This window comes from Pantherophis guttatus, chromosome 7 (assembly GCF_059756535.1).
Source record: "Pantherophis guttatus breed Tessera chromosome 7, ASM5975653v1, whole genome shotgun sequence".
In the NCBI taxonomy this organism is placed as follows: Eukaryota; Metazoa; Chordata; class Lepidosauria; order Squamata; family Colubridae; genus Pantherophis; species Pantherophis guttatus.
In genome coordinates, this window is record NC_142069.1 from 69,598,139 (window position 1) to 69,613,643 (window position 15,505).

Consider the following 15,505-nt stretch of genomic DNA (forward strand, 5'->3'; position numbering starts at 1 on the left):
GTTTTTTGAGCCCAAATTATTTAATCTATTTTTAATAGTTTTTAACTTTTGCATGTTATTTGTATTTTTATCTTGGCTGTTCACCGCCCTGAGTCCTCCGGGAGTAGGGCGGTATACAAATATGATAAAATAAATAAATAAATAAATAAATAACTAGTAGTCATCATTTTAAAACCCATTCATAGTAGCCTCACATCTGAATAAAAAGTGGCAAATGAAAAAAATAATTGTTAAGTGATAGTTACACAATTATCTTCATTTCTTTTTCAGCAGTACAAAATGTGCAGTTTGGATATGACTGCCTCAAATTCATATCATTATTTGGGCTGCAAAACACTCCAATAAAATGATTAGAAAAAGCAACCTTGGAATCTGCAGTTAGGAATATATTTGCATAACAGGAGCTTTAATACCCAGTATTTTTTTAAAAAAGGAAATTGGCAGTATTTCCTCTATTTCATCTGATCGCAACATTAGACATGAATGTTATATTTAAAAAGATATAAGAAAGTGTTTGTTTTTTAAAAAAATATAGATCTTACTTTTCTGTTAAAATGTGTTTAGGATGAATTTTTAATCTCAATGTACATTTTCTTAATAAGACCTTGCTTAAATCATTTCTTAAATACCTGCATAACAGGTTTTAAAAATTCCATTTATAAAGCTGACACTAGAGACTGATCTCTTTAATAATTGGCAACAACTATGAATAATCTCAGATTTGCCTCAAAATTTTAATTTTGATAATTATTAAGAGGAGAATGAAGGGTGGCAGAAGTATTACTGTATTGTGTCCTATATAAAAAAACCCACATTTTTCAAAGCAACTCATATTTTTAATTCTTTGCATATGATTCCTCCCATAGCAAGTATAAATTAACTGATACCCTCAGAAGCCCTGGACTTATTAAACTCAGCTAACTCAACAGCTTTAGATAGCCCAGCCAATGGCAGAGAAACTACACTCTTCCAAACTACAATTTTGTAGTTACTCTGTTTGAGGGACTGAAAGAGCTGGACCTTTGGGGTCATCAAATCTACTGTTGGTGGTAAGATTCATAATCATGTGGATTCCATAGGTAAGGATCAATAATAAAATTAGGGAGGTGACCAGACCCATCCAAATTCCAGGTGTAAAAAATGATGTGCAGTCGCTTGCGTAGGAAAACACATTGTTTTCAATATTGAAAGCTTGGATCTGCAAAAGAAGAAGAAAAATGAGTCATCCAAATATCTGGTTCAACATGTTGCATTTCTATTTTGGAGATCCCAAAGCAACTGAAAAAAAGAATTGAAATACAGAACTGGAAATTTTTAAAAGTGAAAAATTAAAATGAATTCGTACTTAGAAGATGTCCTTCCAAATGCAACCTTAACAGCTTTCTTTCACATGTAAGATAAGTGACTCTTTGATAGTAGGAAATTATCAAAAGGGCCATTTCTACAGATCTTCATTTACAATCAGACTCATAGAAGGGGAGAGAATCCCTCTCTTGGACTCTAAGTTCTTTAGGCTTTTCAGGGATGACACCAACATGTTTAATTGTATTTAGTAAAATACTTAACCAGCACAGCTCTTTCCTTCCTTGTATCTTGCACTGGTTAACAGCCGAAGATAAGCCCAAAATGATGGCATGCTGCCATTAAATGGCTGGATCTCTGATGCAAGAACATAAGTCATAGCAATTCCCAACATAAAACACTTTTCATTAGTCAAGATGTGATATAACTAATTGAAACATGCCCAGATAATTGTTAGCATGCAGATGCACCTGAAGTCAATCATGTTTCCCAGAAATGGAATTTTTGAGATTGGATTATAAAGGCACATAGTTTCTGGCTCAAGGGAAGGTTGCTTTAGTACAGGTCATTTAGGCAGTGACTGTGTATGGGTGTGTACAGTATATGTGAAGCATACATCCCAGCACTAATCACTTTTTTTAAAATCATGAAGCCAGTCTGATCTGACATTTTAATGAGAACGGAGTAAATGAATGATGGTCTTAATTTTGTACATCATGATATACAAGTTGAAAAGCATAATAATAATGCTTATTGGATAGAAATGGAATCAGTCATTGAATTCCAACTCTGGAACAGAAGATGAAGCAAAGAAGGCTTACTTCGTTATTTCTGTTGTATTTGCACAGCATAAGCCATTAATATTTTTCTAGATCATATGTATGCTCTCCTTGAAAGTGCTAGGGCAGAGAAAATGGGATATTCAAATGAATACTTGGAGCAGTTTTCATTATTATTTGCAGATTTATTTTTTATTTTTATTTATTTATTTTATTTTTTTCGAGCACATATTAGATAGTATATATATATGTATGTATGTATGTATGTATAAGCATGAATTGAATGCATAAAATTAATACAATTAAAGGGAACATTAGGATAGGGACAGTAGGCACGCTGGTGCTCTTATGCATATTCTTATGCATATTCAATTCTGATAGAGCGATCAGAATTGCCACAATGTGGATTCCAGATAGCCAAGAAGATGATCATGGCAATTGCTCATTCCATGCATGTGGATTGTTTTTATCTTGTAGATCTTAAGGATGTGGACAGTTACTGTACGCAGAGACATGAGAATTCCTTTGCTTATTCCTTACCATTCTTGCCTGATGAAATCAGCAGGTGGGATTGTCTCCTTGATAATAATTGATTTTTCTTTTAGTGATTGTCCTACACTGGAACTAGATGGGGAGAGTAACCCTAATAATTCTCTGGGTCTCTTGGAGCTTTTGATACCACTGATATATTTCTAGGTTATCTGCTAGAGTTGGGCTTTGGTGGCACAGTTTTGTAATAGCTTCAGCTCTTTCTACTGGGATGTGTCCAGAAACAAGTGCTAGAGAGGCTATTATTCAACGTGTAGGTCATTATTTTGTTGTGTCCCAGAGAATTTTATCTTATTACCTGTGCTGCTTATGTGTATTTTGGGAAGGCAGTTTGGACCTATGATGAAATGCCATTAAACATTCCCATTATAATTCTTGATTCTGATTTCATTCAAACAGAAATAAGATAGGATCCTTATTTTGGCTCAACAATCTCATTGCCATCATATGGCTTGTTTTGTTCTTGCTGCTGCATTGGAACCAAGTAGGATGGCAGTTTTGGAGAAGGAGTCTATGTATAGTATGTATTTTAGGCATGGAGAGAATGTAAACTGGAAATCATTGGTTAGTTTAGTTTAGTTTAGTTTAGTTTATTGTCATTGCACCTCGTACAATGAAATTAAATGCCATCTTCAGTGTACATTATAATTATAAAAATAAAACACAAACACACATCCTTCACATTCTATACAATTGAATTGAAAACCGATATTGCATTAATATTGCTCTATTCAATAGAGTTACTGCCCTGGGATAGAAGCTGTTTTTCAGCCTATTTGTCCTTGTTTTTATTATCCTGTACCGACTGCCAGATGGTAATAGTTCAAAAAAAAAGGGTGCCCAGGATGAGATGGATCTTTAAGAATGTTTTGAACTTTCTTAAGGCAGCAGGAGCTATAAAGCTCTTCCAAAGAGCTTGCAAAGAAAATTTCTGTCTCTGTCTCAAGCACATTCGCATACATCACAAAGAAAGAAAAAGAGGAAGACAATCTTTCATTAAAGAAAGAATATAATTTGAATGGGGAAAAAAAAGAAAGGTTATCTGTATTAATTATTATTATTATTATTAAAAGTTATCTGTTATCTGTATTTTAGTTCACACAGACCAGTGAATGGGAATTAAATAAAACATACTAGATGCTGCGTTTCGAGTTAAAAGTGCATGAAACATATTAAAGGCTTTGATGTTAGTAAGCACTTTATCTAAAGAAGACTGAATGGGCTACATTTACAGGTATTGCTGCACTATTAATCTTGCCAACAACTGCAACAACAACAAAAACTATTTGGCTTCTTTTTGACTCCTACTCAGTATGGAAGCTTCATTATCTTAACATCTCTGGTTTGGCTTTAACAATACCTGCTTTGATGTCTGCCCTCAGCTACCTTTTTTCCCAAGCTTTGGCATCACTTTGAGATGTAAATATGGTAGTTATATTCTAACAAGAAGGTAAAGATGAAACTCCCTGCAGTTTATTGATGGGCAAACTTGGAAAAAACATAAACCCACTTTCTTCTCTTATATCTTTCGATCAAAATCTTTAGACAAGGTTTCCAAGTCTAATATTCATCATAGTCTGTCTCTATTATTCTGAAGCTAAATTGTGATTTTTAAAATGCTTTCATGTAATTTGTTTGCTGAGACCTTATGAGATAGCTGAAATCTTTTGATGCATATGAGTTTAACAATCTCTACTTTGTTTGGACTACTCATATTTCTTTTTTTTCCAAAATGGCTACTTTAAGACAATCCTAGCAGGTCTAAGGATCCCAATGGGCTTTTAATGCATTGCAATTTTTAATTGATAAAGATACTTGAAATTTGTCTGACATGTAACCTCTATGACATAAGCATATTCTCTTCATTTGAATTCCTCTCCCCACCTCATCTTAATTTAATTCCTACATTAGTCACCTCAAGTTTCTGAAGAAGTGAATTGTAGCTTATGAAAGCTTATGCTCTTCAATGAAATTTATTCTGAAAACATCCTATCAACTTTGATTATTGGCTATCATAGAGTAACACAGCTCTCCTTCTACAATGTCTACGGCTGGAAAAGAAAAAAATGTCCTCAAGTCAAACTCAATCTTATCAAGATTTAATGGACAATGCCTTGCCTTCTTTTAACATTTTTCCCATGATTTTACCTAGCCTAATTATCTCCCATCCACTAGGATCTTTGACATTACCAAAAAGTAACAAAAATGGATGCAACATGGCCTTTTAGTATGCAGGATGGGCCCTAGCCATTTTTGTGTGTGTGTGTGTGTGTGTGTGTGTGTGTGTGTGTGTGTGTGCACGTGCGCGCACACGTGCACATGCGTGCATCTGTGTGCAATTTTGACCAAGTATGCTGGGAAGGAGTGAGATATGTTTCAGTAAAACTTAATGTTCCCTTCTGTCATTTGCAATTAAATGGGGAAAATATGTAGTTGCATGCTATGTAGCACACAAATAACTAGTCTGGCATTAACAGAAACTTGAAGATAGACATTCTAGTTAGAGTTACAGTTGTATATTATGATGGGAAGGGAAGTACACTTTTATTGTATGTATTTCATATACTGTTTTTACAATTGCTAGTCATCATAATATTTCAATTATTGCAGGCTGGAGTATATGGGAGTTCCCTTCTTTTGACCTTTGAAGTCCTATACAGAATAACCATGATGGTTGAAAACAGATGTTACAGTTTCCATCTGACTTGAGATGGTGGACAGACCAAATTTTCACATTGTGCTGGCACTGCAGGCTGCCAGCCAACATAGCAAGCTGGATGCCTGACACAGTCCAGGGATATGCAAGCTGAAGCAGAACATTTAGAAGCAAAGAGTCCTTTTCATTATATCTCAAGATGGCAACTGAAACATGTTCAAAGACTTGGCAAGGTCAAGACCAGGAATCCAATAAACAAGGGACAAATCCAAAGGAAATGATTAGAGGCACAGGGAAGTGGTATTCAGAGTTCATGGTAAGGTAAATACCACAGAGATGATGCTTGGAATGTTGCTTTCAGCATTTTCTCTCAGGAAGTCAGGACAATCAATAAGCCAATTTGAACTTCCACACAATACATAGTTGTGGAATGTCTATGGAGATTCTCAGTCATCCAGGCCATGGTTATCCCAAAAGTGCTTTTTAAAGAGGCAACTGGACTTTCTGGGTTTTTTTTGAAGATGTTTCGCATCTCATCCAAGAAGTTTCAGTTTGGATGAAAAGTGAAACATCTTCACAGAAAAACCAGAAAATTGCCAGAGCTGAAGAAGCTTTTGAGACATAGTTGTTTAAGTTTATTCTACAGCATTGGCTCTTCTATTGGCTTGCTTCTTGGAAGTTTCTCCACTCTATGGAGTTCTGCTCTCTGGTTTGGCTGGATAAAATCTGAGATGCTGTCATTAGGTGCAGGCAAGGGGCCCTGGGAATTTGCTGGGCCCTGGGAATTTGCTGGGATTAGTAGTGGACTAATTACTTCCACTACTACTGGAAAAATCCTCACCAAGATGATTGTCTCTAGGTGCTCTTGCCTCTCCATCCTCCTCATCAGCCAGGCCATAACAATATATCTCCAAATATAACCGCTTAAAAATGAAAGTTTTCCAAATTCCACCTCTCCAAAATACTCAGCCCTGCACTCCTTGTGTCCCTTACTTCTTCAATTCCCTTGGATATGAAATACATTTTTATCCTTGTCTTACTGGATAAGACAAAACATGAGCAAGGCATTTAAATTGTTTAGTTTTTTTAAAACTTTCACATATGATTGGAGAAAAAGCATAGATGGTATTAAGTTTCAGTTCCTTGGAACCCCAAGTTAGAGCTCTTGGTATTGTTTCTTAAATAATGATAGGTACTCACTTGGAAATCAGAAATATCAATTTTCCAGTTTTTAGCTTTCTCGTTAGCTGGAATTAGTATTACATCATAGTGGTTCTCTGTGCCCACCAAAGGGCAATGAAATGAGTACTCCGCAGGGCCGTAGATAGTTGAGACATTAAATATAGCAGGTTCATCTTCAGCATCCCTGTTATCTTGCAGAATATGAATAAAATCTAAAGTGAACCAATTCTTTGAAGAGCCAGTGTAGAACATGTTGGTCATCAAGAATCTAGAGAGGAACAAAACATGACAAAGAGTCATTCTGAGATCATCACAGAAGAAGAGTCAAAAGCATCAGAAAATAAGATTAGATACAGATACACTTGAAACATTTGGAGGTAAAAACACAAGATGAAAGTCACACCTCAGGGACGAAAGGTAGGGCCATGTATTCAAAGAAAGTATCACGCATACACAGAGAGAAAGTGGTATGTGATGAGAGAAATAACCAGATCAACTTTTAGTCTTATTATTTAAACTGTGTGTCCAACAGCCCGCTGATGTTTCATTGTTTTGTTTTGTTTTACTTTTTAATGTTTGTCTATGAAAAAGTGCTAACTTCCTAATAAACCATGTGGATGAGAAAAGGAAGTGCTATCTGGGGGCTTCACAGGGGCTCTACCTGACTCTCGCCGGCTCTATTCGCGATTCCTGAAGGATTCGGAATTTTCCGAGCCGCTTCTCCTTGTTCGAAGCGGCTCTAACAGGCAACGGGGCTGGCGGTCCAAAGAAAGACCGTCTTTCGGCGACGGGAACCAAACTGGAAGTCCCCAAAAGAAAAGGAAGACGTAGAAGGTCTCAAAGTGTCTATTAACACCACTGATTTTATTTGACAAATAGATTCCAAGGATTTCTTGTTCTTTTAAATATATACTCACATAAAAATTGTAAACAATTGGATTTGGCTACTTTTCTGAATGAGAGCAATCCCCAAAAGAGGTATGTTTATTTTCTTTGGGTGTGTGTGTGAGAAGAAGAGACTTTTATTACCTAGAAAAAGGGACTTTTAGAAGAACATTGCTACATTCATTGAAAGATAAAAATATGTATACCTGAGTGTGGCAGCAGGATATCTCTGAATATGTTCCCACACATCAAAAATTGGATCACAAAAACCTTGGAGATTAATTAATAAATGACTTTGCTAGGCTATTGTAATCTGTCCAGGAATACCAATATACCAATATTTCATTTTCTCTCCCTCTCCCTCTCCCTCTCCCTCTCCCTCTCCCTCTCCCTCTCTCTCTCTCTCTCTCTCTCTCTCTCTTTGTCTTCCTACCTTATGTTTAATATACAGTAATAGCCAGTTCAACTTCAGCTTCGACCTTTGTCTTCATTAGTGATTGGGATAACAGAAACAGACAAGATTCAAGAATTACTCCCTAGCATTTCCAGTTCAAAAATCAAGAAGACAGTTGAGAAAAAAGTCTCCAGTTGAATCTAAGGCTACCAAATCTGAGCTGCAGAAGTTTAGTTGATTACTAGATCTGAACTAGCTATTCAGAGCATTCCTTTTTCCTGATTAGATACAGTAAACCTATTTCCTAAATTGATATCCTGAAATTTCTTGTTATTTAGGGAAATAGCAGTAGAGTGAACATCTAAAGTAATATGTTTAGGAGAGCATCTTATACTCCTATAAGTATGAATTTCCTTTCACAGTTCAACTGTTGCAATATTTCCCCTCTTTGGGAATATTTGTCTGTTGGAGTTGGAAGTCTGTTAATAATCATTTAAGAAATAATTTAAATAAGGAAGAGATTGTATAAGTGTGTCTAATCAGGAGGATTTCTGCAATAGCTGCAAGATAAACATGGAGTTCCCATCAATATTAATGTTGTAGTTTGGCCTGCTTGCAGCTCACAATTTTTATTATAACTTAACATTTTCTTATGAAGTTTTTTTTTTATCAGAATTCTTGAATTCTATATTACTTGCAAGTGTTTCATTAGCTGGTCTGCCAGAGGCTGTTCTGGTGGAAAATATCTCTGTTGCATTTTAACATTGCTAAGTGTTGTGGTCCCTTGGCTGTCTTGTTAATAATAGTACCCTGAACCATGTGGCAAAAGATTTAAGTTTTTTTAATTTAAATTCATTGTCTGTGTTATTCTATTTATTCATTCCCAAGATAGTCTTTATTATTTGTAATAAATTGCTTTCCAGTAATTCCAGTTTGACCTCAATAGCAAACTGTATTTTCCCTACAGTGCTGTACAATTGATTTGTTAAGCCATTAGTTTAGGCAGGATTGAAGATCCAGAATGTGTGCAGCCAACTTCAGGTAAAGTAATCCCTTCCTCAGAAGGATCATTTTAAAAAATGAATAAATATAATCTGGTCCTAGCTGTGCTACTACATATTCACATTTAGCAGTTAAACTTTGTGTGTTCATATCACTTTTATTCTAAAGTGGTATTCACTGAACTTGTTTGTTCTTCCTGCAACCACTACTTTACTAAACCAGTAACTTCACCAGTTGTTTGATACAAGGGAGAAGGATTTGCTGGGTTTTGTCTTGATTGGGGTTGCTGTGATTTATACACTTGTTTCTGTTTTGACTATCTGAGTTGGTTGACCAGCAAACAACAGGTAAATAAATGGGAACCTAGACGATAGATAGGAACAATCTAAGATGACATAATCTAGCCATACAACAATACAGATTTGTCAGTAAAGACACATCTAATAATACATCACTACATAATGGGAAATAATATGAAAAAGTGTAAATGAGGCATGCAGAGCTGTAGGATGGAGAAGCAAGTCAGTAGATTTAAATGGCAAAATCTGAAAATGTTGGCTAGACTTGAAGCATCTCCATAATATTCCCCTTTATTTCAAGAGAAAATGGAGCAATATTATTTTTAGGCAGCCAAAAGAGATGGAAAGAAGCCTAGCAAAACATGAAGACACATTTTGGAAGTTGAAATCCAGACATCTTAAGATGCTGGATTTCTTAAATTGCTAAGATTGAGCAATGCTACTCTAAATTATCCCTAGCTGATATTTAATTATTTTTTTGAGGGGGGAAGATCAGTTCACTTTGTAATTGCTTCCAAAATAAATGGGAGAGACAGTAATAAGGTGGTGCATATGCCCATCTGGATTTTGTTGCTTTCCTGTTCTAATAATATACATTCATTCATAATGCATCTATTGAGATGTGAAATCGTCTCAGTGATGCATAATATATTATTCAAAGAAAGCAGATAGAAGCTAATTGCCTGGACTGAGAAACAAAATTGATCCTCTAACAGGCGAAAGATGCCTACTGCTGACCTAGCAAAACTTCAGGACTTTTTTTTTTCTTTTTGAACTAGTAACCTATCATCCCATGTCCCCTAAATGTTCCAGAAAATCATTTTGCTTTCAAAAGTAGTCTACTGTTTCCCTCAGCATGGGGGGGGGGGATTTCCATATTAAAAAAACCTGAATCCTGTAGGCTTAAGGAATACATTTTACAGTACTTTGGATCCTACCTCTCATATATGTGTGTTGTCAGGTTTCGATATCGTCCTCTTGCCAGCTGCCCCCCCTTCTCCTTCTTATGTCAGCACTAGAGTAAATGCAGGTTGAAGTGCTGACATGTGTGTGTGTGTGTATGTATGCATACATGTATGTATACACATACTGTATTCGAACTTGGACTGCCTGCATATTAGTCAGTTGTATTAACCTCTGAGCCACAAGTATATACATACATGTGTGTATACACACACACACACACACTATATATATTCTATATATAAAGAAAAAATAATAAACCTTATCTGCAGTTTTACAACATTCTTCCGAACTACCTTATTTCCAGGGTCTTGATGTCAATCTTCTCATTCTCCAGGTTGGTGTATTTTAATGACAACCTGATAGAGAAAAAGAAAAAGAAAAGAAATGTTAACAGTTTATTTTCAAATAAAATCTAGATAATGAACCAGTAAATATAAGGAAATAACACATAGGGAAGTATTTTAGCAATAATATATATAGTGAATATATACTATATATTGATAGTAAATATAGAGAAATAATAATAGAAGTCTCCAGATAGGAGAATCTTTTCTTTTCTTGGCAAACAAAAGTGGATAAGCTATAAATTGAACTGGACTCTACAACAACTCTTAAGAATTCACTTGAATGTAAATCTGCCAAAGGCTTCCTGGAATAAGATTACAATTAAAGAATTGTCTCATAGAATGAGAGTAAAGAATAAAAATTAGGGCATGGCAGAGTGGAGTGTACATGGAGAAGTATCATACATAAGTGTTTTGGAAATGAAAGAAAGGAATACTGTATATAAGAAGACCTAGTCTTTGTATTTTAACTTGTATAGACATTTTTTTAAAAAAGCATTTCCCCACAATTAGGCATTTTCTAGTCATCAGGCCTTTACTACCTGACTTTGTATTTCTACAAATCTGAGAATGGCAGGCTGGGGAAGATTGATATAAATTAAAAGAGTAGCTATGTTCTTCAATCATGGGCATCAAGAAATAAAATGCATTTTTGAGTTAATATGAGAAATAGGAAAATGGGCTATTCATTTTAACTTGTATAGAAGTTTTTTTTTAAAAGCATTTTTTAAAAGAGAGTTGTTTTGAAAAGTGATTTTCCAGATATATAATTCTTTCAACTCTCCTCCCTAGTCCTAACACCCTCAGAACAGTGGTGAAATCTAAAATTTGTTACTACCGGTTCTGTGGGCATGGCTTGGGGGGTAATGTGGCCGTGGCCATTTTTTAAAAAAACTTTTAAAACCATTTTTTCTACAACCTCTTCGGCGAAGAGGTTGTAAAAAAATGCTTTCAAAAGACTCTGACGATCCCAGCTGAGTTGCCTGTTCGGCAGAGGCTCTTTTTCTTTTAAAAGCCTCTGCCGATCAGGCAACTCAGCTGGGATCATCAGAGGCTTTTAAAAGTATTTTTTCTACAACCTCTGAAGAGGTTGTAGAAAAAATGTTTTTAAAAGCTGTTGACGATCCCAGCTGAGCCGCGCGATCATCAGAGGCTTTTTTTTTTTAACTTTTAAAAGCATTTTTTCAGCCGAAGAGGTTGTAGAAAAAATGCTTTTAAAAATAAAATAAAAAAGCCTCTGTTGATCGCGCGGCTCAGCTGGGCATGGGGGGGGGGGGCAGGGATTTTTGCTACCAGTTCTCTGAACCACCCGCCTCCATCACTACCTGATAGGGCGATCCGGTCCGAACTGGGAGCATTTCACCCCTGCCTCAGAATATTTTGAACATAATGGCATTAGAAAGTCTGCTGTATTATAGTGTGAATGTTTTTCTTTGTTACTTTTCTAATAAGATACTCATAATTTCTTATGATATGTCCATGTTTATGTGGGCTGGAATTGGTAAAGGACCACACATTCATTGTCAGTGGCTGCTTTGCTTTCCCAGTTTGCCATGCCCCAGATATGTTGGAACTAGAATTCTTTCCTAACTGTCTAGTTAGGAATTCTGGGACATTCTGTAGGGACTCTGTAGGGACAGGATGCCAGTGCATGATGTTCTTCAATACAACTCTCTCATGATTATGCAAACGTTCTTTACTTTTCCTCATAGCTGCTGGTCACAACTTAAATCGAGCCTGAAGAATTTTGCTCATTTTCAATTTGGGGGATGCACTGTGAGAGAATTTTTCAGAAGATGTGGTCCCACAAAAATCAGCTAATTATCTTGGTTGCGTCATTTTGGATTAAAAGGTCACCTAAAATGGCTGCTTCTGTGGTTTTGGCAGCAAACACTAGCACAATCAAATATGGCCATCACAAAAATATATATACATTACATGGGTACATAGTGATTGTAAGCAAGAATCGTATTTTGGGGTCATGGACACTTATAATGATTCCACCTATAAAATTATACCTAAAATATGTCAGGCTTTGGAATTAATCCAAGAACTCCATTCTTGAGCCTGGCCACAAATTGATGGGTAAGATATCAGCAAAAATATTTTTTGCTTTTCATTTAAGGGGCAGTGTAATAATGGGATTTCCTAAACTATGTAGGAAAATGCTCATGCAGACCATGAATTCTAGACACACTCCTCTTGAAGTGCACAGCACAGAACAAGAGAGTTATTTAGGCACATACTATACAATTAACACTTTTGTCTCTTGAGGGCAACTTTAAGATCTGTGGACTTTAACCTCCAGAATTCCCCAACCAGCAAGTTCATAGGTCTTAAAGTTGCGAAGATTGCACACCCCTGGCTTAGTGGCTTTGTTCTCCTGGCTTAATATAGAAAAATTGCCATTTTAGGGGCCTTAGTCCAATTTCCCAACTATAAAAGAAGTGTTGGTCCATAAGTCTGCCTACGCAAAGCTGTTTTCCAGATGCAATAGTTCAGTAGAAAACATGCATAGATGCAGAAGCTTTCATGTTTCTCCAAAATGTTGAAAGCAATATTGCCCAGCTGCTACTCCATTTCAAGCATGCATGTGACATCATAATGCACATGTAAAAAGAATTGTAGCTTGTGTCGTACAACTTTTGTCAAGCTGTTTCCTCTTGACTGCAACTGTAGATGCTGCTGTAGAAAATGCCTCCAGGTAAATGTATATAGGACTATATCCATACTCATTTACAAAATAAAGTGAATGTAAAAATGTACAAAGCCTGGGATTTTTCTAAGACAAATTTGTTTTAAAATGCAAAAAGCACAAAAAGAACTGCACAATTTCATAATTATCTTGTTAATACAGTCAATCTTAATCTGAACTATTATGGATTTCTAGTATTTTAGCTCTGTTATCTGTGATTTAAAAAGTGATAACCTGCCTCATTGCCTAATTTACTATTAAAGAGGATCAGTGCTGAAATAATATTTTAATCCTGCTCACGTTGCATTGGTGTCTGAACAAACAGATGAATTCGTGTCCACACCATCAGACAGAAATGTCGAATTTGTTAGATTCATGTGAATGGTGGTGTTGACGGTAAGTGTGAAATTAGTTGCATAGAAAAGGATGCATGTTGTGTTGGTCCCATTGGTTACATTCAGGGGAGGATATAAGTCAATTACTTCACTTTCAACAGACATTAACTGTCGCTTCCTATGCCACATTATATCATATCTCACAGGTACCTGGAAGAGAAAACATGAAAAATGTGATTTATTTCAGCAGAAAACAAAACTTGGAGATCAAATGCCATTCTTAGCCTCATTATCTACAACAGCAATCCAGAAATTTTAACAATGGACAACCGTGTTAGTGTTAGTGTTGCTTGCTGAGGCTCCCTATTAATCAAAATGACATTATCATGGAAATAACACAAATTATGATGCATCTGAAGTCATTCATTCTCCTGGATGCTCAGATGCCAGCAGGGTCTCCCTGCCCATCAGGCTAGAGGCACTCCTGAGAAATCCTTCTCCTGTAATCACAGACAGCAAAATGTGCCTGCATTTTGATTCTGAACGTTGGCTTCTTCGGTAGACTTATATCTTTGGCTTTTACAGAAAACAAAAGTTTGGGTTAATGGGCTGTCACAGATGTTGGGAAAAATCACCATAATTGACATACCTTCCTTTACCCAAGCTAAAAACAGAAGAAGGGGGTTTAGGTGAATAGGCATCCTGCATCAAGCCGGATTAGCTTTTCTATTTCACAGTATTATTGAATGATCAGACTGTTGCAGAGCAACACAAGGAAAGGGCAATAGAGAGAAAGGAAACAAAATGTAAAATTGTTCGGGATCTCTGTATGAGAAACAAAAACTACACTGGATAATAGTAACAGAGACCTGAAGAGAGCCAAAAACAGAGCTCAGCAGCCAGTTTTCGCTAGTGGAGCACTCAGGCCACCACAGGCGCCCCTGACACGAGTGACATCATGCTGGCCACGCCCACCCCAGCCCCCCAAACACAACCCTGATGCAGCCCTCAGTGAAATTGAGTTTGACACCCCTGGTTTAGAATGATAAGTAAGACCAGTGATTAACAGCGAATTATGAACCAGACCTTCGTGGCTCATTTAAAACCTCTGGACACATCACTATACGTGAACACAGTCTATATACTATTGAATATTTAAGGTACTCCTTGAACCACTCAACCCACACTAGTAGGTAATTCTGAAGCAAAGTTCCCATCTTTATTTTTGGGGGTTGGGTGGGATGTTGTTGCCTGATTAAAATTGCATGAGAACAAGAACATATTTCAATCCCTGTTCTACCCCCAACCCCCAGTATTACTTCTGATCCTTTGTTTGAAGATCTCCAGAAATTGCAACTCTTTTACCTCTAGTGGCAGTGACTACAGGTAGTCCTTGAACTACAACAGTTTGTTTAGTGACCATTCAAAGTTACAATGGCACTGAAAAAAGTGATTTATGACTGTTTTTTCACACTTATGACTGTTGCAGCATCCTCATGGTCACATGATCAAAATTCAGGAGCTTGGCAACTATCTCATATTTATGATAGTTGCAGTGTTCTGGAATACTGTGATTACCTTTTGTAATCATCTGACTAGCAAAATCAATAGGGAAACCAGATCCTCTTAACAACCATGTCACTAATTAACAACTGCAGTGATTCACTTAACAACTGTGGCAAACAAGGTCGTAATGTGGGGCAAAATTAACTTAAATGTCTCACTTAGCAACTGAAATTTTGGGCTCAGTTGTAGTCGTAAATTGAGAAATACCTGTACTTTAGCTGAAAACAAAGAGAAGAGGGAGGAAGAGGAGAGGCAAGGAGAGGAGAGGGGAGGGGAGAGGAGAGGAGAGGAGCAGTGGTGGGATTCAGCTGGTTATGTCCGGTTCGGGCAAACTGGTAATGGCGACTGTGGGAGGCTCTGCCCACCCGCCCAGACGTAATGCACGAGCAAAGAGCATGCATGGAAGGCTGTGCACATGCCCAGAGGAGGACACATGCATGCTCACATTTGCAAACCAGTAGGGAAGGTAAGTGAATCCCAGTTCTGGAGAGGAGAAGAGGTTGGACTGGATTTATCAATGCATGAGGAAATCCTAGAGCTGCAGGCTAGAT

At 36.7% G+C, this 15,505-nt stretch overlaps 1 protein-coding gene across 2 annotated transcripts in view; it reads right to left on the reverse strand.

Moving 5' to 3' along the window:
* Positions 1-710: 710 nt before the first annotated feature.
* The window catches only part of LOC117673621 (V-type proton ATPase subunit S1-like), a 64,061-nt gene continuing 49,266 nt past the window's right edge, over positions 711-15,505 (reverse strand). For both annotated transcript variants that reach the window (XM_034431097.3, XM_034431098.3), the window contains exons 7-10: positions 13,354-13,598; positions 10,308-10,370; positions 6,487-6,736; positions 711-1,198 (exon numbers count right to left, since the gene is read on the reverse strand). In XM_034431097.3, coding sequence (XP_034286988.2) covers positions 989-1,198; positions 6,487-6,736; positions 10,308-10,370; positions 13,354-13,598 — 768 coding nt within the window. In that variant the 3' untranslated portion in view covers positions 711-988. The remainder of the gene's footprint in view (positions 1,199-6,486; positions 6,737-10,307; positions 10,371-13,353; positions 13,599-15,505) is intronic.